At 39.5% G+C, this 26,836-nt stretch overlaps 1 protein-coding gene and 1 long non-coding RNA gene across 3 annotated transcripts; one reads left to right on the top strand and one right to left on the bottom strand.

Annotated features, from left to right (window-relative positions):
• Window positions 1-4,185, bottom strand: LOC125019345. The gene is made up of 3 exons (XR_007114057.1): window positions 4,128-4,185; window positions 3,958-4,022; window positions 1-52 (listed from the first exon to the last, which is right to left on the bottom strand). It is a non-coding gene; the product is annotated as an uncharacterized LOC125019345 (long non-coding RNA).
• Window positions 4,186-4,313: 128 nt separating this feature from the next.
• Window positions 4,314-20,406, top strand: fam204a (family with sequence similarity 204 member A). 2 transcript variants are annotated; one of them, XM_047604091.1, is made up of 7 exons: window positions 4,314-4,648; window positions 4,972-5,056; window positions 5,287-5,320; window positions 5,846-5,948; window positions 7,516-7,605; window positions 19,967-20,076; window positions 20,285-20,406. In XM_047604091.1, the coding sequence occupies exons 1-7, from the start codon at window positions 4,460-4,462 to the stop codon at window positions 20,334-20,336; spliced, it is 663 nt and encodes a 220-aa protein (XP_047460047.1). In that variant the 5' UTR covers window positions 4,314-4,459; the 3' UTR covers window positions 20,337-20,406. The 2 variants fall into 2 exon arrangements, with proteins under 2 accessions (XP_047460047.1, XP_047460046.1); XM_047604090.1 differs by having other exon boundaries at window positions 4,315-4,648; window positions 5,843-5,948.
• The last annotated feature ends 6,430 nt before the right edge of the window (window positions 20,407-26,836 follow it).

The following is a 26,836-nucleotide window of genomic DNA, read 5'->3' as shown; positions in this document are numbered from 1 at the left end:
CCTGGGTCTGCTGGCAACGCAAGACTCCCAATAACACGATGTCTCCTGCAACCTGTGGAAGACAGAAGGCACGCTGTGTCTCACTGATTTGTGTTATCGAGCAGAGAATAGACCTTGACAGAAATACAGTGAGCGCAGATATTACTGTTTTTTTTTCCCCACCTTAAATTCAGCCCATGACTGTCTCTCTCCCTCCACATTGATCCCGTTTTACAGCCTTTTCACAGTAAGTGCTTTAGTCTTATCTTCGCTGCCCCCACCTCGCCTGTCTCGTATTCCAACAAACGAGGCTGCCTGGCTGCATATGTGACAAGCTAACACCCAGTATTAATTAAAATGTCATGCCTCCAAATCAATAGTGTAAAACAGTTCAAACACAACTCGTCGCCACTGCTGTGATAAGTGCTTTTGGGTGACAGGTAAGTCCAAAGAAAGAGACGCAAGAGAATGGTGTGACGGAATTACCCAGAGAGAAACATGTAACATTAAAATTTATGACCCCCCTATGTGTTACTTCATCGCTCACAATTGCAAATTATCCACACTGTCTTGAAGTGCGCTGCACTAAACTGACAGATCCATAAGTCAGCAGCAACAGGCCAGGAGGCTTGACGGGGAGAACTCTTTAGCCTCACGTCTGGCTGCAACGCGTTCAAAGTCGCTAATACGCTCTCGTTTAGGGGAAGGAGGCTTTATCGGTGCTACTAAAATAGCATCTGATTACCTTCCTTTTTAAAAAAAAAATAAATAAATAAACAGAAAGCATGTTATTATTCAAACTACATTCACCGTGTAAGCTTTAGCCACGAAAACTTTTAAATGAATAAGTCAATAAAGCCCGAGAACTACTGTCTTTTTTCTTTTTTCCCCCCCTTTGCAATATTCCAACTATTATGAGTGACAAATAGGGTCGATTCAAAACTTTGCCAGGGTGTACGTGCTCGCGCACGCTCACCGAAAGACAATGTCGGGAAGCGGCGCTCAGGATATGGATAGAATGTGACAAATTCTGTCAGAGTAAATATGGTTTAATAAATGAATTAGCTTCATAAATAATGGCTGTAATGACATTTTAGGGGACAATAAGCCTAAGCGTTGTCAGGAAATAGTTGATGTATGAGTTTCATGCCTCAGCGGTTCCTCAAAATGAATAGGCTTGGGAAGATAGCAGGGGCCTGCAACCAGCCTATTTCCTCGAATTATCTACTTGTTGTCAATTTGCACAGTGGAATTACACATGCAAATTGAACTGCCTGCACAAACACCACTTGGAGATGATAAAAACAAATTAACAAAGGCTATAGAAGGAGGATTTATTTCACTGGCTAACCCAGGTCAAGCAATACATGTATTTTACGATTGTGTGTACCCAATTCTGGTGTAATTATATCAGCAAATTATTCTTTGTAATCTTATTATTTTTCCCCCCCAACCTTCTACTTACACACATAATTAACTTCCTTCATGTCCTCACCAAAAAAAAAAAAAAAAGGGAAGAAAAAAAAAAAAAGGGAGGCAGCGTGCCTCTGCATCTGAGTAACACGGCGTAATCTGATTTGAGGTTCATTTTTCTCACCTTTTCCGCAGCTAAAATTCAAAAAGGCGGTGAGAGGTCAACAGTTTAGTGACACTGTTTAGTGTAACTGCTCGGCGGAGGCGCCGACAAATCTATGTAGCACATGTCACAATGTTAAAATATATATAATCACCTCTTAACATCATCCCTTATACTGGGGAGGAAATTAAGAGTCCCCAGACCTCCACGTTTGCTATTAGATATCTCATTTACTTTGTACACACAGTGCTAATCTGCACTAATGAATTCTGCCACACCAAGCCGAGATCGAGATGACTTAAAATTATTACCACTTCCGCAGATATGCCTTTCCTCATTTGAGGCTCAATTTGGCCGGCTCGCAAAAACAGTCTGTCACAGTAAGATACTAATAATTAGGGTTTTAAGATGATTAGTTTATCTCTGTGCTCTTACAGTCCTGCCTCTTATCCACCATGGCCAAAACTTAATAAGAGGCTCTAAGTTTTAAACAGCCAACTCCAAATTACCAAGAAATGACAGAAATAATGAACTGGAGCACATGCCAGGGAGAGGGGGGGGGGAGAAGGGGGGGAGAGGCTGAGAGAGGTGGATGGTGGGAAAGCTCAGAGACATTAATTCAAGTGTGAAATAGAACACAAAGTCTAGTAATCAATAAGGAAGTGATTCAGACCTGCATTGCCAAAATTGTTTAGCATTAACGGGGCTTTGTGACTCTCGTTCACCTTCAGACGCTGATGTGCTCATCAGCTTGTCACACATGTAATTAAAAACACTATAATGCTGAGTGAGTGATACCAGTTAATGGCCGCATATTTCAGGAGGATGAGATAGAGATTTTACATGTTTCGAGATGACATTCAATATAGCATAAGCTTTCGTAAGCCAACTTTAATATGTGCCGCTGTATTTTGGCAACTGCGTAAATCTCTCTGCGTCTTGGACCACAGCGAGGTCAAGGAGAGAGCAAGGTCTCCAGGTTTTATTTGTGTTGCATTTGGGCCAAAGGACTTGGCTCAATATCAAACCGATAGGTAACACAAAAATAAGGGATGTCAGAAGTCTGGCTCAATATATGACTACTAGAACTTAAAGCTGCACTAACTTTAATTTCATAATATTATAACATTTTCCAGTTCCAGTCCCCATATGACGTCTTCACACAGTTTGTTTAGTCTCGAAAGGTTTTATTTACTAAAATAAACCAAAAGGAGAAGAAAACAAAAGCTGGAACTAAGAAATATTTGACATTTTCTAAACTTGATAACATTAAAGGCGCGATAATTTAACTACTACAACTATCAGTTCATTTTCGCTCCATGGATTAGCAGAGTTAATGGGCTAGTTTTGTCAACACAATGGGCTTAAATAAAGATTTTACCCTTAATATATTCTCACTTGCCAGTTAATTAGGTGCACTCGTGAAAACAAACGCATCCTAATATAACAGTCCTGCATTAAATCTTAGCTTCATGAAGGCTATGCTATTTAGCATTTGTTTCATTTTGGAAGCTAAGGTTTGTAGTACTATGATGTTGTTTCTATTATTCTGGCAACCCCATTTTAGTCAGTGGGATAGGCTAAATAACAGAAACACATTAGCATTTAGTTTGTGTTGCATCCTCAATAATGATCATGCTTTTTAACACATTTCCAACATAAACTGAACATTAGAGCAGTGATGAGGTTAGTGCAGACTCGTTTAAAGCTGACCTAAAAACCTTTTTATTCAAAAAGGCCTTTCAGTGCTGACATGACAATGATATATATATTTATATTGTGCTTGTATGCATTTAAGTTATTGCTTTTAACTTGTAGCACTCTGAATAAAAAGTGGATTATAAATAAAAATGATTATTATTGTAATTATTACTATTATTAGGATGCATTGGCTTTAACTAGTGTACCTAACGAACGTTGTACTAAACAATAAGAGTCAGGAAAAAAAGGAAAGCAGGTGAAAATGAGTCTATTGAACTATAGCGTACAATACTGGTGGTTAAACTGATTTTTTTTAACTTAATTTCCAGTGTCCACTTTACCTCAGTCTATGTATTGACCTTTTAATATATACATTAGTGTTATGGGTCTCACCTTTTACACGACATTCATATGGCGCACAAAATACAGACTACAATTTATGAATATTATGGGCCTTGCAATAAGATGCAGCCAAAAGAAAGACTAATGTGAATGAGTGTGAAAGAGCAATTTAAGGGTAGATGCCTGTGCCAACGCCAGCGGCTATACAAGATTTGCATGCTAATCATTCTAATAATAATGTAATGCCCACAGCACTTTGAGCAAATTGCGAACCATTGGTCATAGAAGGAAGCTTATCTCGCAGAGAACATGACACAAATATAGGTTAACATTTGAATGATTCCTGGTAATTCACGGACCTGTCAGTAGCCCGGCTCACCTCAATTAGAAATGGTCGGCAGCAGCTTGCTCTTGATTTTACTACCTAAAAAAAAAAAAAGGCAGGTTTAGACCAATAAACTCCTTAAATACGTTGCACACGTCTATTCAGACTTTAAAAATTTCACAATATCATAACAATTACACATACAAAATGCTAGGTTAGCCAAAAACTTGCGCTGAAATACACCTTAAAGTTGTTAACCGTGTTGTCATACCAACCAATGGGAGCTTCGGCTGGAGTCATCGTGCTCTGCTGTTTAGCTTTTGCTAGCGCAACTCTGATTGGACAACGTGCTCAGCGTCACCAGCGACCAACCAATGAGTGAGTTCCAACTAGACGCGTCACATTGTTTACCCGGAAATGAGAGACCGCTACGAATCTGTTGTCATAATATGTAGTTTACCGTTTTCTGTCCGTTTTTTTTTAAGGAACTCGATGATTATTTAAGGTGTAAACTGAAGATTAAGTATTGAGACGGCATGTACAGCGGACTCCTGCCCAAAGGTATAACCGAAGACGACCTCAGTCCCGATGACGAGGAGAATGAGCAGGAAGATACAGAGGACAAGAGGGAGAGTGAGAAGCCACAGTCGAGTCACACTGCCAGTGATGCAGACAATGATTCCCCGATGTGCAGTTTGCCTGGTATATCTCAGGAAATGTGGCAGGTATGTATGTAGTTTTGCTATGCCGTGAGGTCAGCGTTCATTCTGTGAGCTACAGGCTAACGTTAGCTACGTTAGTTGTGATGCCCATGCGGTCTGTAGAACTAAAGCCAACTGTCAAAGTCACATCATTGACATTTACCATGTCTATAGTGTCCCCAGCACTGCTTAAACTTGAACCAACAGCTAATATGAAGTGATTAATGGACGGGTTGTCCATTCACAGCCCTGTGTGTGGCATTTTGCAGCATTGAGTGTGTGGAGCAGTAATCCTGTTGATCAAGGGTTGTGGTTCTGGTTAATGAAGTTTGTGTCTGTGTAAAAAGAAATTCCAGGATCTACGGAAGAAGAAAGATGAGATCGAGGTGACGAAGGACCCCAGAAGAAGGAAAAGAAGACGCCATAAGAAAGGTAGCAGTGACACTATAGCAGATATTTACAGCTGGATGTTGTTTCAACATGTTTCCCCAACAGTGAACAACAATATTTGAATCAATATTCAAAACTAAAAGCATACAGTGCTCACCATTGTAATGATAGAGACTAAGGCCATTATCTTGTGGTGTAACCTGGTGCAAACTTGTGTTTAGCTGTCGCCAACAACAATCTTTAACTCCGTCTTTTTATGTCTTTTATAACAGCACCTGAAAGCAAGGAGCCACCTACAGAGACAAGGTACTAACATGTCGCAATGTCCCCTCAGGAGACTTCATACAACACCACAGCTCTAAAAATAAGCAGCCAAAGTGGAGTGAAAGCAGTGTGCAACTATTAGTAGTAAATGTGCAGTCAAAAGTATTGACTGCAAGGAAAACAAACTCAATGCAAGCTAACTTTGAAATAGTTACTTGATCTTCACACCGACACATAAATGCACCACACATCACTGGACTTTGTACATAAGGAAAGCAATCTGACTTTCATAATATGATAGCATGTCTAGGATCTAGTGGCCACCTAATATGTTGGATGCGTCGGTAAATTGTGGTTTTCACTATTTATCTAGATAGAAAGTGCTACCGGTAAACTCCTTGACAAAATCCTACATGCCACGCAGTATAAAAAAGATAAAATAATCTACTCTGATTACAGTTTAATAATAGAAATGGACACTGAATGGGACCAGGGAGTATAGTTTGTTTAACTGTAATGCTTGTGTACATGTACTGAACATTAACAGACATTTCTTACTGTCAGCAGAGAACATCAAGAGGAGCAGGAGAAGCCCTGGGATGAGCTCAAGCAGTATTTCGGTGTAAATGATCGATTTCATCCCCCAGCATGTTCCAAGCCACCTCCGAAGGTAACAAAGGCCGCCTTCCAACTTATCTTCCGGGGGTTTAATACAGCGTCTGTCGTAGCTGTTAGTAACACCTTCACCATGCTTTGTGTTCCAGTGCCACTGTATCTTCTCATTGTTTTATATGATATGACATATGGATTAGGAGAATCCCTCTGGAAGCGCAATCTGACTCTGAGAAGAATATTAGGGATTATGTTCGGCTACGTTTAGTGATAAGATTAGGGTGAATCTCCTTCTGAGTGTCGCTAAGATTAAAATGAAATGTAGCTTTTTTTTTTCCCTGTTAAAAAAAAAAACTAATGAAAATCTAAATGTTGCACGACAAAAGAGAGGGTTAGAGTACCTGAAACAGATGCTGTGATTGCAGAGGAGACATTTAAATTAATGCTTGCTCCATGTGCTCTGGCTTCTGAAGAATTAATTATTTAAAAAAATTAAAACTAAACTTTCTTCCATATGAATACAATTCAACAGTTTCATGCAAAGGCTGTCAAATTGCCAATGAAGCAAAATATTTGCAAGCCTGATGAACATTATAAGTGACCCAGTGAATGGGGACTGTTCTCATTTCAATTTGAAATCCATTTAATGATTATTTTGGAGTATTTTAATTTATCTCAGAGTAGCATAAAATTGAGTTTTTGCTGATTTTAGCCTCGTTTTGAATAGGGCAACTATAAGAGGGATAAAAAAGAAATAATTAACGAGCTGAATGAAACAGAACTTGTCACATCAACATAATGAGGGCGCTCCTTCGTCCCTCAAATGCAGATCCTTGTTAATTAACATATATACTGTATATATTTTAATTCTGGCCAGTCTTTCGCACAGTAATTTGAGGAAAAAATAGATCATAGCTGCCAATTGTTACAGAATTTCTTCACCTTCTTGTCATGTACGCTGATGGTCTGTCAGTTGTGTTTGTGAGGAAACAGTAGATGATAATTGAGATCACAACTTAGGTTGTATCGGTGTCAATATACAGTCTAAGCACAACTATAAAACTGTATTAAGTGTATTAAAGAGTTACAGAGAAAGTTTAGACTAATTCTGCTTTTTTAATATGTCTGTGCTTTTACAGTTAGTCAACAATACATCAGAGGGGACACATTAATAATTACAGCTTCTTTCCACTGTACTTTTTTTTCTCCCCCCATGATGAAATTTTGGGGGCTGAAGAAATCTGGCGCTCGGCTTCCTCAGATAGTCTCATCACAGCAGAACTGTCTTGCCATCAGTAACCGGGGGCTTCTCCACACACACACACACACTCACACACACACCCTCCCCTGCTTAGGCCTGTAATGGAAATGTGTAATTAAAGAGTCACATTTATGTTTGGTAATCTCCTGTAGCATTTCTAAGATTTCCCCACTAATATCCAATCAAAAAGGTTTTCATTTGTGAAGCGAAATCTACATATTTGTAGTAATGGCAATCATATTAAAAATAAGGCCCTGGGGACTTTTGAAGTTACTCTTTGATTTTTTTTTTTTTTCTCTCTACCCCTATTTCAAAAAAAAAAAAAAAAAAGAAATCTGAATTTTTTTTCCCCCCTCTTCTGCAGTCCGGCCTAGAAAAGAGCATAGAGAGGGCCATAGCTGAAGGGGACATTGCAAAGGCGGAGGAGATGAGCGACAGACTCGCCACTCGAGAGGTACGTTGTGCTGATAAGAGATCTTTGGGGTGCTCCCGCTGTGACAAATCAGGCTAATGGATCCGTGGCCATTTCTGCTGCAAAGACATAGAGGAACAAAAACACACGCAGACATCCACCATTCAGTCCTGCAGCCCTTTTCCATTGAGTTAATGGAAAGCCCTCCCCTTAGTTTTGAAGTGCTGCAGTGTCTAAAGGACTTTTGGCTCTGCTTTTTAATGAAGGGTACATTGCTTTCAAGCCAACTGTTAAATCATTCTCCAGGTAAGAGTTTCATACCTTTGAAGTGTACATGTCCCTAAATGCAGTGCCTGAAGTTTTGTAACTAACCGCCTTGGCAGGCATCAAGGATCAAGTGGTTTGAAACTAATTTAGCATAAAATGTAGCCTACACACACATATAATTGTGGTTAAAAAGACATACAGCTGCAGTGTTACTTCTCCACCGGGGGAATTGCAGCACTTTGAGCATCAAAGTTAAACTTCTTTGTTTTATGATGCACGACGCTCACAGCGTCACATGAGCTTTTTCATTTCACATTAGCGGCACAAGGACGGAACAAAACTACGGGTCCGGTCGAGGATTTCAGTGGAGTTGCAAAGTAGGAGGGGCACTGGTTCTGAAAAACATTTAATTTTTTTTTCTTTTGTCAGTTTGGCACAACATGAAAACACAAAAAATCCTCCTATATAATGTCATGAACGTATATGATGAAGTTACGGCCACCGGTAGAAATAGTTTAAATAATAATAATAATAATTGTGGCATCGCTGTCAGCTCCACTACAATACCCACAAGTCACCATTGTTATGGACAACAAGCCACAACTTCTAAATTCTTCCAAAACCATCATATTTATACATAAAAAGTGAAGTGAATTAAAGTTATCGTTCGTTAAATACATTTCAAATAAATGCTCAAATTTACTTGTGGGGCACATTCATACCATATTCTTGTCTGTATGCTAAATGTGAAGCTAGCAGCCAGTAGCTTAGCACAAAGACAGGAAACGTCAAGGGAAGGTTACCTTACATGGTTGCCTTGGCAACTGCTACAAGCGATGTGATTGGATGTTTCACAGCAAAAGTCTCCTCAGAGTTTTAGCCAGCTTCTTTTTATATTTTACCATGTTAACGTATTTTTTTTTTGTAAATCTTTTCAGAAAGAGTTCACATTCAGTCGGGAGTTAAAAATCAGTCGCGTAACTGTCTGAGAGAAAAATATATGTTCTAAAAAAACATCTGATCAAAATATGAACTAGAGAACTGTGTCCAAAAGAGATGCACTAAATGTGTCTTTGCATATTTTTTTTGTTTGTTTAATCTTTCTTACTAAATAGGCCTTTAAACAAGCTTCCTCGTTTAAAGGTGTTGCACTATTCAACCGTCATTACACACAATACGTGGCTGGGTATCTCTGCTGCGTAATAGACATTAGCGTGTGGCATCAGAGCCCTTTTTATATTACCATCTTAACTGGCAGCAGAGTGGTCAAATATGGGGGAGTTAAATGAAAGCTCTTGTGAGTGGCATCTGCGCTGTACTTTCAGAAAGCCTCTTAGAGCGCTTTTTGGATTGGTTTTAGCCTGAGCTGAGGTTCTCGCCTCCTTGGCACCTGCCTTGTGTCTTGCCAGAACCGTGATGGGACGTGACAGCAGTCTGGCAGCCGCGGCTCATTGTTTAGCGGTGATAACTTCATTTCAAGGAAGTAAGGAATTGACCGTTTTTTTTTTTTTTTTTTTTTTTTTTGTTGTTGTTGTTTTTGCTTCCTTGAAAATTGAGGTGATGCAAAAGTTGTGCTTTTAGAAAAAAAAAAAAAAAGTAAAGAAGCAGAAAAAAAGTTTGAAGGACCTCGAATTAAAAGGATTACCGTAAACCTTAAATGATGCAGCTTGTAATGCAGATAGCATTAAGACCAACATGTTTGTTTACAGCGCTCCTGTTCACTTTTGACAGGAGCACTGTGACAAACATTTAGAGGATCAATAATCTCCACTGTGGCCAGAATCAATTTCAAGGTTATAATTGAGTGGCTCATTTGGTACGGAATGGCTTAGATGTTTAATTTGTTTACGGTCATAACACCAAGACATTATTGTGGCAGGCTTTCACTGGAAGAATAGGAACAGGTTTTCTTCGCGAAAAATGCAAAAGCATTGCGACAGCTGTGAAGAACTAAAGAGGCCTGTTTGTCCCTCTAGGCATTGTTTTGTAAAGAAAATGCCGGTACATGTTGGATGACAATGTTTCAGTGTATTTTCATCCTCAATCTAACGGATTCCCACTTATCTCCTCAAAGCAAAGGGAAATGGAGGGAAGATAGAGAGCTTGCTGTCAGAAGCCCTCCTTTTATAACACAAAAAATGTTTGTTTCTTCTGTTTTAAGCTCCCTCAAATCAATTAATGATTTCCATTTGCTCTACTTTCTTTTTTTTTTATCAGAACATTAAAACAATTTGGTAAAACCCTGTTTTGAAGGCTCCTTCCAAATTCGGAGATATGCGCTCTTTCATCTGTCAAACTTCTGAGACGCGCTGCTTGGATATTGCAGGTTGCTTTTTTTTTTTTTATTCTCATTACGGTTTTTAAATATTTCCTAAGGCTGAAAGTCTTTGTTTTAGATTAATTCATGAAGACATGCTTAGTTTTTTAAGCGAAAGTCTTAACGCCCCAAAATGGCGCAAAGAAATCACACCGTCCCCCCTCCATTTAGGTAATAAAATATTATTAACGTTGACATTGCTTAGACAAAGCTCTCTAATGTATTCCTTTAAACTATTCAGATAAGGTTTCTGTTCCTCTTAAAGATGTCTGTTGATCCTCCTCAGCACATTTAGATGATTTTTTTTTCACAAGCTTAAAAAGGCACAGAATAATGTAAGAAGCTTCTAGCCTTGAACATAGTCCTAGTAGTTCTGTAGATTAAAAGGTGCAAGTCCTCCAATTACGGAGACTGGGGCCTTTGATTACTACATTATTTTACTCTGCAGCAAGTTGCACACAGGCTAATTAATTCTGTAATTAGCCTAACATGGAGTGACTGACACGTTTAGTATAAACCGCTCAAAGCCTGTCAGGAGGCTTGATAGCATCCAACAGCTCATATTTGACAGATTGATTTGTCTCAGCTATTCCTGGTCAGTGAGGTGGCGGTAAAACCTGACAACTGACGATACTGCAGAATAATGTGTTATTAGTTGTGTTGTATTAGTTATAAGATTACCTGGAAGTAAACCTTTAAGTTCTTTTTTAGTTCAAATGTAGTGAAATGTACACACACGAACAAAGCAGAATCATCAGCATATATAGAATATGGTGAATTGAGAGCTGGGGTTTAAAAAAATCTATCCAAATCTATCTTAAATTAAAAGAGCTGATAGGGACTCATAAAGTGCCCTGATTGATATCTGCCATTTCCTGCATCCTCTTGTTATAGATATCTCACCAGGATGGTTTTGCATGACTAATCACATAAGATAAGTCCACGTGTGAGAGATATCCAAAACATGACGGGAGCTCCAGCTCCTAGAGCACCATCAGGTGTTATTTTGTTGGATTTAAAAACGTATGAGGACAGATAAGAGCAGGATAAAAGCAAAGCCATATGCAAGATGTGAAACTAAAGGCAGCATATTGTTTAATCGCCTACACCTCTTAGTGAAAAATCTCTTTCATTATTAAGTAAAATTGTTTACAGACCTCTAAATGTACTGATATTAAGTCAAATCTAATCAAATTGCAGCCTGAATTGCATCAAAAATCAGTATTGATACCTAGGCCTAATGGGAAGAGTAAGGGTCCTAATATTGACCCCTGTGGGACACCATATGTGACCGCTCCTGTATCACACAAACAGAATAAGATTACTTTGATTTAAACCACCAACAGCATCAGTGTGCATCAAATTTAACAATTTACTATATCAAAAAATGATATAAATCTTAAATCTGGATTCCAGGTTTCAAGGAAAGCTTAGTACTAAACATATAATCCTCCCTGTTTCCTAAATCAAAGCAAAAAGAGTCAACTCCAAAAGCTGCTTGCATACAATACCTTTCTAATTTTAGTATTTAATTAAACACACAAGCCTCACAATGAATATTTTAATGTATAAAACAGAGGCACAGAATTATTTTTTAAATTGTTGGTGAATAGCGGCGCTCTATATCTATACAGTAAGTGGGTATGTTTCTTTACAAAAGGCCGTCATGCTGCGTTAGAGCTTACAGTCGCCCCCCCATAGCACTCATCACATCTATTAGAGTGGCATTACCACTTCAAAACAGAAACTCTCTATAGTCTGGGCACAAAGGGGGGATGTCAAGTCCATTTTGTGATTTCCAGGAGCTAAAGAATATTAAAAAAAAAAGTGCCTGAACCCTTCGTGAAAGTGGGAAAAGACGAAGCAGACCTGCAAATGGCCCCAGAAACAAAGCAGCATGTTCTCAATGCTATCTAACAGTTTTGTGCCACGGGGATTACTACTAGTTGAAAGTTATAAACATTACACATTGTCTCCCGTGCTAGTGCAGAGTCCTTCACAAAGCTCACTCAAGTTTAGCACTCATTGGTGCATTCAAATCCAGTGGAGATCTCCCCTAAATAAGCTGACCTCATAGTCACAGGATTGTCCATTCATTTAGCTGCTTGTCTTCAACTTCAAACCCTAATATCATCCTAATATGGCCTCATTTATGACCAGTGTCTTTCTGTACTCGGGAAGGGCCGCTCTTTAGATGACATTTTGAGCAAGATTAACCTGATTAGTCGAAATTGTTTAAAGATCCGTCCCCCCTCTAATAGTTGGATCATACATTAATAGGACACATGAATATGTATTAACCGGAGCCATTTATGTTTCTGTAGCTTTTGAACATGCTGGATGGTTATAATATCCCTCATTATGTTCTAGCTCGTATTTCAATAGAGGCAGCAGCTGAAAGGAAAAGCCCCACTGTCCTTGAAATCTACCCTTTGGAAAGCCTCGCTTAAAATGCTGTGAAACAAAGGTGGCGCGGCATTTTGTCAGAGGAGACATGGTGGCTTAGTTGAAACAAAGAGCTGAACTAAGAGTGTTTCATGATATTCATGTTATTTAACACCTTTTTTCTTCTCGCCACCTTCTCCCTGCCATGCCCCGTGTTTGTAATCAAAAAATTAATGAGCAGGGCTTTTGTGGAAACCGGGCTTTATCAGATTCTGACTTCTTTCCCCGCCCCACATCAGAGAGGGAGTCTGACTCTGTCTCCCTCGCAAGCCCCCCCTCAGGCCACCTCGCAGAGAGTTCAGGGAAACTCTCCTCTTTGTTCGTTTTTCCTTCAGCATAAGCAATTTATCACTGAATGAACTTTTATTGTATCTCTAGATGGCTCACATTAAATTTTCACCCATTAATTTTGAAATGGATTTTGAAATGGGTACTAAGCTTTTATCAAATGCCTGGGAATCTCATTTGGATTATTGTATTTCATTAATTACTTGATAGACAAAGCATACTTTTCAATGTAGATTTGTGTGCTGTTTAATTAATTAGCATGTTTTCTCTATTAATTAAAGCCATTTTTTTTTAAATTAAAGCCCACAGCAAAACACATATATAATTTGTTTGTAATTAGGCCTTAATTGGTGGTAGTGGAAGCTTAGCACCCTCGGTTTCTTTTTTCATGATTGCCATTTTATTGCCAGTCACTCATTAATTAAACTGTTTTTTCTAATTAGCTTATAAAACTGTTGATGGCATATTATTGTAAGTGTGAGTTCAAAGCTTGCTAATAAGCCTACCCTACTCAGAAGAGGCGAGATAATGGTTGTGCACAAAGCAGACGAACTTTCAGAGATTTCTTTCTGTCTATTTTTTTTTTTTTTTTTTTTTTTTTTTGCTACTCCCTAAAGATGACATGTCATGTGTATCTAGCATCAGATTACTAGAAAAGAAAATGGGAGACATGGCTGTTCTTCTCTGCCTTCCCTGGAGTGGCTTTCTTTTTGCTCGCCGTGTAATTCTGTTTGTCAAAGTGGAGGCGAGATTACAACAAAGCTTTTATGACGCTGCCCCCAAAGGAAGACTGATAAACTTTTGCAGGAATATAGCTACGTAAAAGGTGCTTGTTAGGAAGTATGGACTGTGAAAAATGTCATATTATGTCACAGTCGTCAGTGTTTTTGGAGTTATACAGATATGAAGAGCTGTTTTTCCTTTTTATATAATGCATGAGTCATAGTTCAGATAATAAATTACCATTAAACTCCCAAGAAGAGCTGCAGAATACCCATATAGTTGGTAGGAACATGAACTGTATTTACAGATTTAACTTTGTACTTTGCACAGTTGCGCTCAGATACCTTCAGTTAACAGCTGAACCTACTAGTAACTTTGCATTTTAAGGTTTAACGTGCAAAACATATGATGGTCTTATAAAGCAGTATAATAGCACTAGAAATGAAAATGTAGCCAAAATGAGTAGTCCATCTAATGCTTCCCTTATCAACAGCATTAATTAGTCATTTAATTCCTCTTTTAGCCATACATTTTACGATTTTCTGCTTTTCTTCGTCTTTCGTCATAGTAAACTGAGTCATGTTGGTGTTAAGACTTTTTAATCGGACCATTTTGGGAACCGTCTCAAGCAGTTTTTATTTACTGGCGTTGCGCAAACAAACACAGAATGAATGCAAAACGTCGATTAATGTAGATGTTTTAAATGGTTCAAATATTCTTCCACCTGATAATGATACATTTTGATTGTCAATAAAAAAGTTTCTTTGTCGTCTGTGATGTTGACTATCTTCAAGTTGGGATATCTTCTGGTTCTGACGACCTCTCTATGTGCTACTTAGAACTTAATCAGATCAATAATCCGTGGATTAGCGAGACACAGCACTTCTAACCCCGGTGGTCTGAGTGGACACACCTGAAACTGTGCTTGACGGTCGCCTTTTGTGTCTCCTCCACTCTATTACTTTACTTTAGAGCGTAATGGACTAACTGAATGAATCCTCCCACTCCTTCTTTTTCATGCGGTTTGGGTGGTATTGATTGACCTCTTGATCCTTTGACCTCCCCCAGTGTTACTGCAACACTGAGGCTTCTCAATCGGGCCACGTCAACCCCCCCAACCCCACCCCACCCTCCGCCTCAGTCCTCAGAAATTATGCTGAAATAACACACAAGCTGCCTAATCTGATATTCATTCCTTTCTTATACAGCCCTGCTTTCCAAAGTTGACTAAGGCCACATTATTTAGGCATTAAGGTAGTGTGATAAGGGAATTAGGCTGGTCATTAATCGTTTACACGTCAAATGCAGCAGAGCAGCTCGGGGAGGTGATTTAGCGAGGCAAAGCCATATAGCCCTTGTTAATCCACCTCTCACATGTTTTAATTGGAAGAGGCTTCCTGGATAGGAAATTTATGAATGGGTTTAAGGCCATTTCTTCCTTAAAGCCATCATTTATTTCATATTGTTAATAGGAGCTTTAACACTTTATCCACATGGAGACGTATTTTTCCTCCTCATCTTTCATTCAGCCATTGTCTTTTTTGCACTTGCTGTTTAATTGCCACAGTGTTTTTTTCTTTTTTTTGTGATCCCTTGCGCTACTCATTTACCAGACGCCCCAGAAATGATGCAATAAAACAGACGCACGGGTGAAAAACAAAGCGTGAAAATGCTATTACGGTAGATGACGGTACGTCCTGTGTGCAGTTTACAACCCGTGTTGTGTATTGTTATCGGGGGCTCCGCGTTTGGGTCTCCACTTGAATCTCCATGACGACCCAAACATGAATGAACAGAAAACGGTACTATTGACTTAACCCTCCTAGTGGCCTTAAGCTGCTGCTGCTGCTGCTGCAGTGCCAGCATTGTGCACGAGGATTTTTTTTTTTTTTTTTTTTGCCTTCAAATCTTTAAAGGTCAGAGAATTAATCCTCTGAATAAAGCTTGTTTTAGCAGGGCTGTGCATGGGCCACACAGAAGAGAGAGAGACAGAGAGAAGCAAGGCACAGAAACATGGCCCGTGATGGACACCTAATTGTATATTAATATGTGGTGGAGTGGGAAGACTTGCCGTGCAGGAGCCACATAAACAAAGGGTGCAGGAGGTTTCCTGTCGCCTGCTTTTATTCCTGCTTTGTACCTCCATTCTTATTTTTTTTTTTCCACCAGCCTCTGATGTGAAAGGATTTGGCGCTAAGATGCACGCGAGGGGAGGGGAGAAGGGGAAAAGGAAAGGGAAAAAAAAAAAAAAAATCCTGAAAAGTGGATCAAAAAAGTAAATGAAAAATAATGTCATATTACTGAAAATATGAGAGGCTAATTTGTGCCGACTTTTTGCTAATTTTGTTCTCGCCACAGAAAGAGGAGCCGTCACCTGCTCGGCGCCACAGCGCTGACAGTGCCAGTGATCCATGAAATAAGCTGCCGCTGGCTTTGTTCAGATAAGAATGAACAAATCTGCACAATGTACTGCTCTCGGAATCTCATTTTCATACTTGCATGCAGGCTAAAAGAAATAAGCTGTTTGCAGGCTTGATTAATCAGACATTTGAGGGTTTTTTTTTTTTTTTTTTTGTCTCTTTGATCTGTTCTGTCTCCTAGGTAACTTGGTTGACATTAATGTTGAGCCCCAGCAAAGACAATCAAGAGAGAGTTGACTAAACTGATAAAAAAAAAAAAGAAAAGGGGGAAAAATTAAAGACCTTTACTGCTTTAAATATAGGAAAAAGGCTATGTTGTGAATTTAAAAGAGAGGGAAATGAGGGCCGTGGAAAGCGGGTTTTAATTTTTCTTTTGGAATGTCGGGGAAGGCGTGTTTTCAAGACCTTTTGCATTTCAAATGCAGCCCCACAGGAGAGCAGGTTAATGTGGGTAATCCTTGTGTAGGGGAGAGGAAAAAAAGGAAAAAGCTCTGTCTGTAAATCTCCAAATGAAACCATTTAGCATCATGCAGTTTCGTTTGATTTGCTCCCAGAATGAGCCAATGTGCTTCTTCTTCTTTCTTTTTTTTTTTTTTTTTGCAAACACAGAGGGCTGCTCTCGGATTTGTCAACAATTTAATAAACGCGCGGCTCGTAATCTAGCGCGCATCAGAGCCGCTTTAAAAGCATTTAACACCTACACCACTCCAACGAGGAGCAGGGAACCCCCCCCCCCCCCGGAGTGGTTTTATCTGCTCGCGAAATCTGCCGCAAAACGGCGGAGCAATCACCGGCTATAACTCCCTTTAAGAGGAAAAAACATGATTTGAGGAATTTAAAACCTATAAAATGGCAAAGAACTGGAGAACTGTCATAGTATGTACGCTCCAGGTTATACAGACGCTTTTCACAAATCTTCTGGTGACTGTATAGACGAATGCCTTGAGGGCCCAGCCGGAGCCCAGCACTTGCAGCCAGCCGAAGCCCTTATCTTAAATCCAAGCAAAGTACCATTAATCTTTTTGAAAGACCTTTATGGCTTTTAATGTATCCCAAATTAGAACATTTTACACCCTTGGTTCCTGAAATATGGTGATAAAAAGCCTTTAGAGTTTAATTTTTCCTGCCTGCTCGCTCTGACCTGCTTAATCCCAGCATGCATTAGGAGATATTTTAGTTTCAGTCTTTCTAATAAAGTTTATCCCACTTAATTATAATTGAAACATTTTTTTTTTTTCCAGCAGGTCCTTCTTTTTTTTTTTTCTTCTTCTTCAAGTGGCGCACTGGTGGCACATTTCTTCATTACCTTAAGACTTTCTTTTCCCCCTCCTGATTGTACTCTGAATATTACAGAGAATTACCCAAAGGTTCGGTGAAATTGTTCCAAGTTGTTTATCGAAGTTTGCCTTTGCTTGAATAATAAACCTATCTCAGGAGTGAAAGAGGAGGCAGGATTTTTTCCCTTTGTTTCCCGTGCTTCTGCGTGGCTGGGGTTATTGGGATTATTCTGCTTCACAATACACACATGTCTTCCCTGGGATTTGAATGTTTGCCTCTTGCAGTCACGGTCATTCTCTTCACTCGTGATCTCGGGGACTTGACTTGCGTTTGCTGCAAACAGTGGTGACAAGTGTAAAAGTGAAAAAATGCCACTGCGACATTTTTGAGATGGAGGGAAAAAAAACAAACAAACAAACGGTCGACATCACTTCTCGTCGTTTGATTGTTTCATTTGCGCATTAAGCAAAGAATCTGATCTAAAAGTGACGATGTGTGGGAGAAAATAGAAGCTTTAAAATGTGTCTTTCCTCTTAAAACACACGCAGGGAGCAATGAGACAAAAATATATATATATATATCATGGAGGCACTTTAACAAAGCTTGTAAGGATTTATCTAAAATATAATAAGGATGTCATCACATGTCCCCAGACTGACGTTATTATGTTTACTGTGATGAAAGATTAAGAGAACCAGCAAATATTCACATTTCAGAAAGTGTAATGTGAATTTTTCCACTTAAATGTGCAAAGTTTTAGGTGCCTTACATGTTTGTGTTCATCAGTGTGGGCCCAGATGTATTCATCAGTGTGGCATCGACCCCAAACATACGGCCGGAGAGTCGTGAACAAACATCTTCAGGGACACGAACAGCTGAAGCTGAATCGACTCCGATCTGATCTCAACACCATGAAAGGACAGAAAACACGGAGACAAGCTAATGAAGCTTGGATCTTACTACAAACAACCAACTTGTGAAGTACGCTAACAGAGTGTGTTCAAGGAGAACTACACTTTAAGTGTATCCATCCAACGGCTGCACGATTGTGGCCAAAATGATAATCACAATTATTAATCACGATTATTCATGATGTGAGGGAAAACATCTGTATTTTTATTGCACCACTTTTAAACAAACACTATCCGAGCAGTTTCCAGTGCAAAATGAAACTTTAAATTAGAGTAAATGCTTAATAATGACAAATAAAATTTGCACAAATGGTTGTCTGGGTCGCTGATTGACATGAATGTGGATTTAGTGGAGCAGTGTTGGCTTTGGCCTTCACGCATTCCTTGTACTTTGGTTTGTGATGTTTTTTTTAGATGATTGATCAGATTAGTTGTGTTTCCCTCTGGAGCAACACAACTCTGCTGCACTCTCGTTCTTGTTTCACGTCGCTCGCCTTAAATCCAAAACAAGTCCATGGTGACTTGCTCTCGTCAGTTCACCGGGGAACTTGAGGCCGCGGCTCCAAGTAGTGATGTGAGGATCGATAATGAAATATCGATACTTCCGATACCAGGTCGTTATGCTCTAAAATCGATCCTCAAATCAAAATATCGATACTTTCAGTGTAAACTAACAAGCAAGTGGAACTAAACTATTGAGTTGTTGCAACAACAGTGACACAACAAACCTTGTGAAACACCTCAGGTTCTCATTTTATGGTAATTCTTAATAGTTACACAATAATTTATGTTAATGATCGTATTATTTTACTTTCTTTTTTAAGTGTTTGAAACAGCAGTTTCACATATTTTGTATGATATTTTGTGTCTCTGTTTGTTTTTTCTGTTGTTGTATTAGCTCGGCTATATAGTAAATGAGGCCACTACCTCACTATACTTAATAGTTTAAAATAAGTAAATAAATAAATAAATGACTCTGTCTTGAATGAAGCTGTGATTTAAAATACGCTACTTCTTTTAGGTTTACCAGATACCTTAGGGTGTATCGGATCTGTATCAGTTCAGAAAGGAAATCGGTGGTATTGAACATCACTAGCTCCAAGGTGCACTCGCTTGTTATTTAGGCAGCTTAATGAAGCCTTAGCCATGCGTGCGCCCCCTGGTGGTTGGCTGACTGCTGGGTGAGAAACTGCTTGATTATTTATGCAGCAGAGCCAAGTTTTCATTTAATCATGATCACGTTTGAAATTCGATTAATTTAGCAACCCTAATCCATCCATGTAACATTAAACTATAAACGACATTCTCTGTATGTGGCTTTCTTCTCAACGACTTCATATTTGGGGGGCATCCTGAGTCGTCTAAAAGCTTTTCACTCCATCCTGCGCTTGCCTTGCTCACCAGTGGCTGTTGACAGCACAGTAGTTTTCAATTACCTTATTTCTTCAAATAATAAGCAATGCAACGGCTCCAAACACGGACTAGTTTGAACAAATGACCTTAAGAACAATTCGTGTTTATTGAAGAAGAAGAAGAAGTAGTGCAAACTGAAATGTAAAGGATCCAACCGTTAACAAACATTATGTGATTGTGTTTTTCCTTATGATGTTTTGTTTGAGTTGCTAGTAGGTGTCCAGAGGAGGCAGCACAGACACCAAAGCCTCGGACAAGAAGCGACCCCCCCACACACGCCGCTCAGAAAGGACTGATTTCCATTCTCTAATGGTCCTCTCCTCTGTCTAACCTCCAAATAGATGGCCGTGAAAATCACCCAGGCTGCCGATTGCCGTGACTTCGTGCAACGCAAACAGGAAGAGGAAGCTTTGAGGGCAGCGCAGAAGAGGAAGAACCAAATACCCTGGGGGTACGACGTCCGTCTCTGTCCTCATGTTTATGTTCGCCACCGCATCTGCCATGTGTGACACTCCGGGTTCAAATACAGTTGAGATAGAGCTGCTGGAGCCGGAATTAGCCGGACTCTGAGTGATTACTCATGCAGGGATTGAAGTTGACGGCTCAAATGTATTCATGTAATTTAGTTTTTTTTTTTTTTTTTTTTCTCTGCGTTGCAGGTTTGAGGCGAAGAGACGATGGGAAACCAAAAGCAACATGGGCTTCATGTGAAAAAAACATGAAGGGGAAAAGGAGCAACACCACGATTTTCTATTGTTGATAAAAGTATTATTGCACTGATTGTGTTTTCTTTTTATTTATTTAGTGCATTTTGAAGACATCAGCAGCATGTGAGGGGGATGTAGCTGGCTCAGACAAATCCAGAGAGCACGAGAGAGAGGGGGGTAAAAAAAGAGAAAGAAAGAAAACGACGGAGCACTGAAATTAATTCCTAAGGCGCCCATTGGTGTCTGCATTGTGTTATTTTTCATTACATTTCAGTGATTTGAACGTCGTCGTCTCCCCCCCCTTCAAATTAAATCTGGTGTACATTACTGGATGATGCGTTTATTTATTGCTGTAAAGTGGGTTAATCACGAAGGCGCTCCTTTCTTCTTCCGAGGAAGAGAAAGGGAAGATTAGGACTCTAATGCAATGTACAGGGTAATGTGCGATAGGATTTGGGAGTAGAAAATGAAATTTTTGGCTGCTGTAAACTGTTGTGAGCGGTCGTAAACTGCGAGTTTGAAACAGGGGCTTTTGCCGTTGGCCGGGAGACGCGCTATTGTTTTTTTCCGGAGCCCGAAACAAGAGGCGCGCGCTGTTTTCTCGAAGCCTTCACACTCTCCTCGCTCATTGTGTCGACGAGCTCCCTCTCCTTCTCTCTCTCTCCTGCATCCGTAAACTCGGCTGAAAAGCATCGATTCCTCTCGCCCGCCGCTTTGATCTTTTTTTTTGATCTGCAAGCCTCTCCAACACTTCTGAAACGCTCGTTCAGATTCCAGAAAAGTGTTAATTGCAAACAGCGGAGAAAAAAAAAAAGAGCATAAGGAAGATAATTACTTTTTATTCATAATGCTTGCTTTTTTTTTCTCTTTTCTTTTCTTTTTTTTTTTTTTACCTCCACCCCAATACAAAATGATTGCTTTGCTTCAAGGTAATGAGAATTAAAATTAATCCACCTAAGTTGTTTGCATTGCACATATTTGGGCACTTTTGTCCCTCGGTGAGGTGAGGGTGCTCTCGTAGCTTTGCTGCGTTGGCTTAAAGATTCTTTTAAAAAAACAAAAGAAGAAGAAAATATCAGCAATAAAACTTTGTAGGCAATTATGATAGAAAACACCTGAGAAGTAGAAACCTAGATATGAACGCAAAAAAAACAAAACAGAACAGGCTGAATGAAGGAAAAGCAGCTTTTTTGTATCGTCGTGAATCGCGCGCCTGTGTGTCTGAGACGCTGTCAGTTGGTGAGAATTGGTGCTAATTAAAGTATTAATTATCTCTGTAATGAGACGCAAGTTAAAACTGTGTTAAGCACATCAAAGTACAACATGGGATTTCTCCACTTTGATGACTGCTATGAAAAATATATCTCGACTGAGGAGTGAGGAAACATCAGAGATGCTTCATTAACGAGACAAAGGGAATTTAAGGGCCTTTGAAAGTTTTTTTTTTTTTTTGGGTGAGTGCTTAGTAGGAACAAATTTTATTTGCGGGGAAGCAGGTGTGGCCCGCTGCATATCTCAAAAACATTTCTCAAGCTTTTATTTTATTTATTTATTTATTTATTTTTTTAGAGATGAGCGAGAGATTTACGTCCCGGTTGAGCTGCTCGTGACTGACATTCATCATCTCGGCGGAAGAGCTCGCGAGGAGCTGAAGCCAAAAAAAAGCATCCGAATATGCGTTTTCCATATGTAAAAGTCACGTTGTTTTAAAGCCAGAGGATGTCAAGGAACATGACCGACGGTGATCCAAGAGCAGCGCAGTGGCGTATCAATTGCATCTCACTTTATTAATCTCTTTGAACGCGGGATAATGCCTTGAGCAGAGACGATTCTGCTTTTAAGCTGGAAAATCCACTCGCTCCCACCCCCCTCACCCTCCTCTCGTCATGTTGAGGAGCTGTTTTCAATAGTCTGTAACTGGAGGCCAATCTTAGCCCCTGACCTAGGCTGATTTGTTGTGAAACTCGGAGACAAATTCCTTGGGCACATGTCGAACCACTTCTAGGGAAAGTGTTTGTTGTGGAAAGCGGGGTTTTAAATAACAAAAAAAAAAAAAAAAAAAAGCCAACAACAACAACAATCCCATTAAATGGTCGGAAAGCCGCTGTTATATGAAAGGGAACATATGTTGCTGGTAACGAGACATCGGCGCTATCGCTCGCTGCTATCGCCTGCGAGACGAGGATTAACTGGAAGGAGAGACCTTCAGAGATGCTGCTGATAAAAGCCAAGCGACGTTCAGAGCGCCTCACACCTAGCGTAGCTCAGAGGAATGCGGCTTTGTTTATCTATTGTTCCTTTCTTTCACATCAAATTTGAGCTACAACGTTGTGTTTTATCATGTAAATGATACTTTTTTTTTTTTAATTACAGTTCCTGTTGGAAAATGATTCAATGCCAACGCATAAGATCCCACTAATAAGCTCAGACTGTGTGATCAGTTGTAATCTGGTAATCTATACGCACTTTCTACCTCAAAAACCATATGAATGCTGAATCATTTTCAGGTATATATACTGGTGAAATTTTGGTTAAAGGGATCATCAAAATGTGCAACTATGAGAGAAATGAGAGACTTAACTGACACAGAAGAGTAAAGAAAATGCTCAACTTTTTAGACGTGGAAATAGTCAATGTGGTTCATCATGGAGAAGACAAGGTGCAATACATGACTTATCCAAACACGTGACTTATCCAAACTTCAATGCAGCAAATGAACATTTCTTCACACCTGCTTTTGATCTTAAATGTAAAATTTCAATAAGAAACAGTTGCATCATGCTGATTCCATCTTCTTCTCAAGGTGCAATTTAACGGCTGAAGGACTGAAACAAAAGTGAAGCAACCAGACACCTGATTAACCTCTAATGCTGCCACATACACTGAGCAGTCACGGATAACCCCGACCACCCTCTCCACCCGATGACAGACAGACAACGGAGCTCCTTCTCCAAGAGACTTAGACAACTCCGTTGTCTGAAAGAACGCTACAGGAAATCTTTCCTGCCTCGAGCCATTCGCCTGTTCAGCTCCTCATGTTACAAACCTCTGCACTTAGACTGGATCTGCCTGTGCTTGATCACCATAACCTCTGTATACACATCTGTATGTGACACCTTTTGTATTCACTTATTACAATTCACTTTTATAACTCTTGTAAATATTGTGTATATAGCATGTTGTGTTTAGTGCCTGAACATTGCTGCTGCCAACTGTGAAATTTCCTACTTTAGGATAAATGAAGCATCTATCTATGTATCTATTGTGTAGTAACAACAAAACAGTTGTGACTCATCAGAGAATGGACATGTGGGTGCTCGGTGGTGTCTGGTTATTAATAGGCGTCTTTGGGTCCTGTGGGTTGAGGGAACGATGCTTCTGTGGATCATTACTTGATACTTGATCATTTTGGGATCTAGTGAATTTGGAGGCCAGATCAACATCTTGTGCTGTTCTTTGTGTGTTTTTTTGAGTTATTTTTGAGTGTGTGAGAACATGGTTTAAATGTCATTTACTTCTCCTGTCAGTGGTTTTAATGTTGTGGCTGATATATATATATATTAGCTCACTCTATTACGACTTAATGCTCGTCATTTTACCATTTTGCATAATTTGCAATCATACGCTGTCTATTCTGATGTGTAACACAACAATTTCCCTGAATAAAGTATATTTCTCTATCTATCTATACCTGTATCTATACGTATCTACCTATACCTGAAACATAGTCAAGTCAAAGACACCTGAAACAACCACAAACTGATTAGCACGGGGTTCGAGTCCAGCTCGGTCCTTTCTTGGTGCATGTTCTCCCTGTGTCTGCGTGGGTTTTCTCCACGTACTCCGGTTTCCTCCCACCTCCAAAGACACGATTAATAAGTTAATTAGTGATTCTTCAGACTTCACAGAGAGAAGAAATGATCACTATTGGACACAAAGCTCCTGTGATGGTATTAGCTGCTGACATCAGGGATGACGTAGCTGGACATCTCTGGGTTGGAGTTGGATTTAAAATGAACTCCTATACCAACTGTGAGAGGATACATTCTTCACGATTAATGTACCTAATGGACAAAGAAATGACCTCGTAGGTGGTTTAGGCTTTCACATCAATCTGTCGCCGTAGCGACAGCGCAGACCACAAGATTTCGCTTTTAGGAGCTGCTTCTCCATCTCGGCAATTATCAGATTGATTATTTAAAGATGGAACACATCAAGGAAAAGTGAAACGAGGACGTTCGGACGTACAAACGTTAGTGTGACCGAAAGTTTCAGTCGTCATTGTTGAAACTGTAGCAGCGGGAAGTAGAAACAAAAATTGACCCAGCTGTAAGTTGCTGTATATAAATGACACGATCTCCAGTTTCTTTCCTTTCATGCTCTGATGGAGGCCACCAGGCCGAAACGTTAGCGTGTGGTTTGACGTAGCCGAATAAAGTGGTGAAATTGAGACTTGTCCTCAAGACTGGTGTGTGCTACGTCCCTACGAATGGACAATGGATTCGTAAAAAATGACTTTGGACATTTAAAGCACATGTTAAAAAAAAAAACACACAAACACCATTAAAATCAATCTATCAAACTTCTATCATATAAGAACATGTCTAAGTCTATATGCATGTGATGATATTTTCGCACAAAAATTACTGTTTTACAACCTGGACACATGCAACAGAAAGTACAGTAAAACAAGTTTCAAGTTTCGTCTTTAGACAGGCAACCTCTTCATTTTCATTATTGTAATATCCTAAAATAAAGTACAATATTCTTGTTCTAGACAGCTACCAAATCTTTATGGATGTCTGTCTCATTTTCACAGTTTTAAATGCTTTTGCCCCCTCCCACCATTGGATTTTCTACTTCTAAAGTCGTAGAATCCACTGCGCCCGAGTTGAGTAACCAAGATACAATTAGTGTAAGTTAAACAGTGTAATATACTTTAACATTATAGCAATAATATCAAGAACTTTTTAAAAAAAAAAAAAACTTTAATTTCACTCTGCACTCAAAAAAATGTAATTATTGAACACACCGAGTTATATTCGTACAAGGAAAGAGCTTTTAACGGACGCGGCCGTTTAGTTTTCCAACTTTTCCAACACCACAAGGCCTCAGAGTTGACCCGATCCCCCTCACCACCCAACTTAAATCCTACTGAGAACCTCTCAAATGTGAGATTTACAGTGGATGAAGACAATACACCTGCTTCTCCATGGACAGAACGCTCTTTGTAACAGAAGAAGAAGAAGGTAAATGAACTATTTAAGTGTCTCTTTATTGTTTAAAACTAAGAATAACCCTGTGACTTTGGAAAACATTTGCTGCTGATGAATCTAGACACTAATGCAAAGTAACTGACCACAATTTATTACCATGTTTTGTTTTTTGTTTTTTTTTTGTTTTTTTCCCCTCAGTTTAAAAGACACTGTGGAAAAATCTTGACATGTAGGTTTTAACATTTGGTTTCAGGGCTTCTCAAAGTGACATAATGCGGGAGCGACAAGGCAGCGAGGATGTTGACGTTATTTCCCCGGCTGATTTAACGACCTGTTTAATTCTGGCACGTCTGCGGCCCTCTCAGATGTTTTTGCAGTTTTAATTAGCGTAATCATTACTCTTGAAAAAAAAAAAGGCCACGGGGTTGTTTAATGGGTCATGTTTGTCAAGATGCACAGAATTATAACACAAAAGACATGCCATTTATTTCAGCGTCGCAGTCTTCCGAGTGATTACGGGCGTCGCAATTGATAATTAAGAGATGGGATTGATTCATCTGAAAGCCAAAATGAACCTCAGTGGTGTGAGGAAATTAGTTTGACAGTGTTTGGATGAGGAATGTTTACACTGCGGGAACACTTCCCGACTCTGCTGCGAATCTGCTGTGTTTGCGGATGGGAGGGTACGGAGACTTTTGATGTGACATCTGGAGCAATAACTGTATATTTTTCAGTTATGGCGAAACTTCCCATTGAATTATCGACGCGCTGTTTCACTCCCGTGGGCCTGCGTCACGCGACCAGCAGAGGTTACGGTTCTAGTTTTACAGCAGCAGCGCACTTTAAACAGCTTCTTCAAACTGTGGGAATCAGGTCAAGCAGTTTAAACGGCCTTTCTTTCATAATTGAAAACCGCACTATACCATGCGGGCTACATATACACCATCTTAATTGTTTCTCAGTTCGAAAACTGCTTGGAAAGCATCAATTTTTATCATTTAACATAACTGGTAGAACAAAAAAAAGAACTTCCAATTAATTTTCTTCTTTTTTTTTGCTATCGTGAAGTGAAAAAACATTCCCACACACAAATATGCTGAGCATGCTCTCATTACGTATTCATCTTCATTCTGCAAACCACATATTGCATTTTATCTGAATGAATTATTAACCGAGTTAATGAATATTTCATTTTTCTTTATGGAACCATTTAACAGTCCCAGCAGAGGTAATGACATCTTAAGCAAGGCGAGCACCTGAAAGAAGGGGAGGACGTCATTTATTTGAC

Source organism: Mugil cephalus, chromosome 13 (assembly GCF_022458985.1).
Source record: "Mugil cephalus isolate CIBA_MC_2020 chromosome 13, CIBA_Mcephalus_1.1, whole genome shotgun sequence".
Taxonomy (NCBI): Eukaryota; Metazoa; Chordata; class Actinopteri; order Mugiliformes; family Mugilidae; genus Mugil; species Mugil cephalus.
The sequence above is the reverse complement of the archived record's forward strand: the minus strand, read 5'-3'. Positions and strand labels throughout refer to the sequence as shown.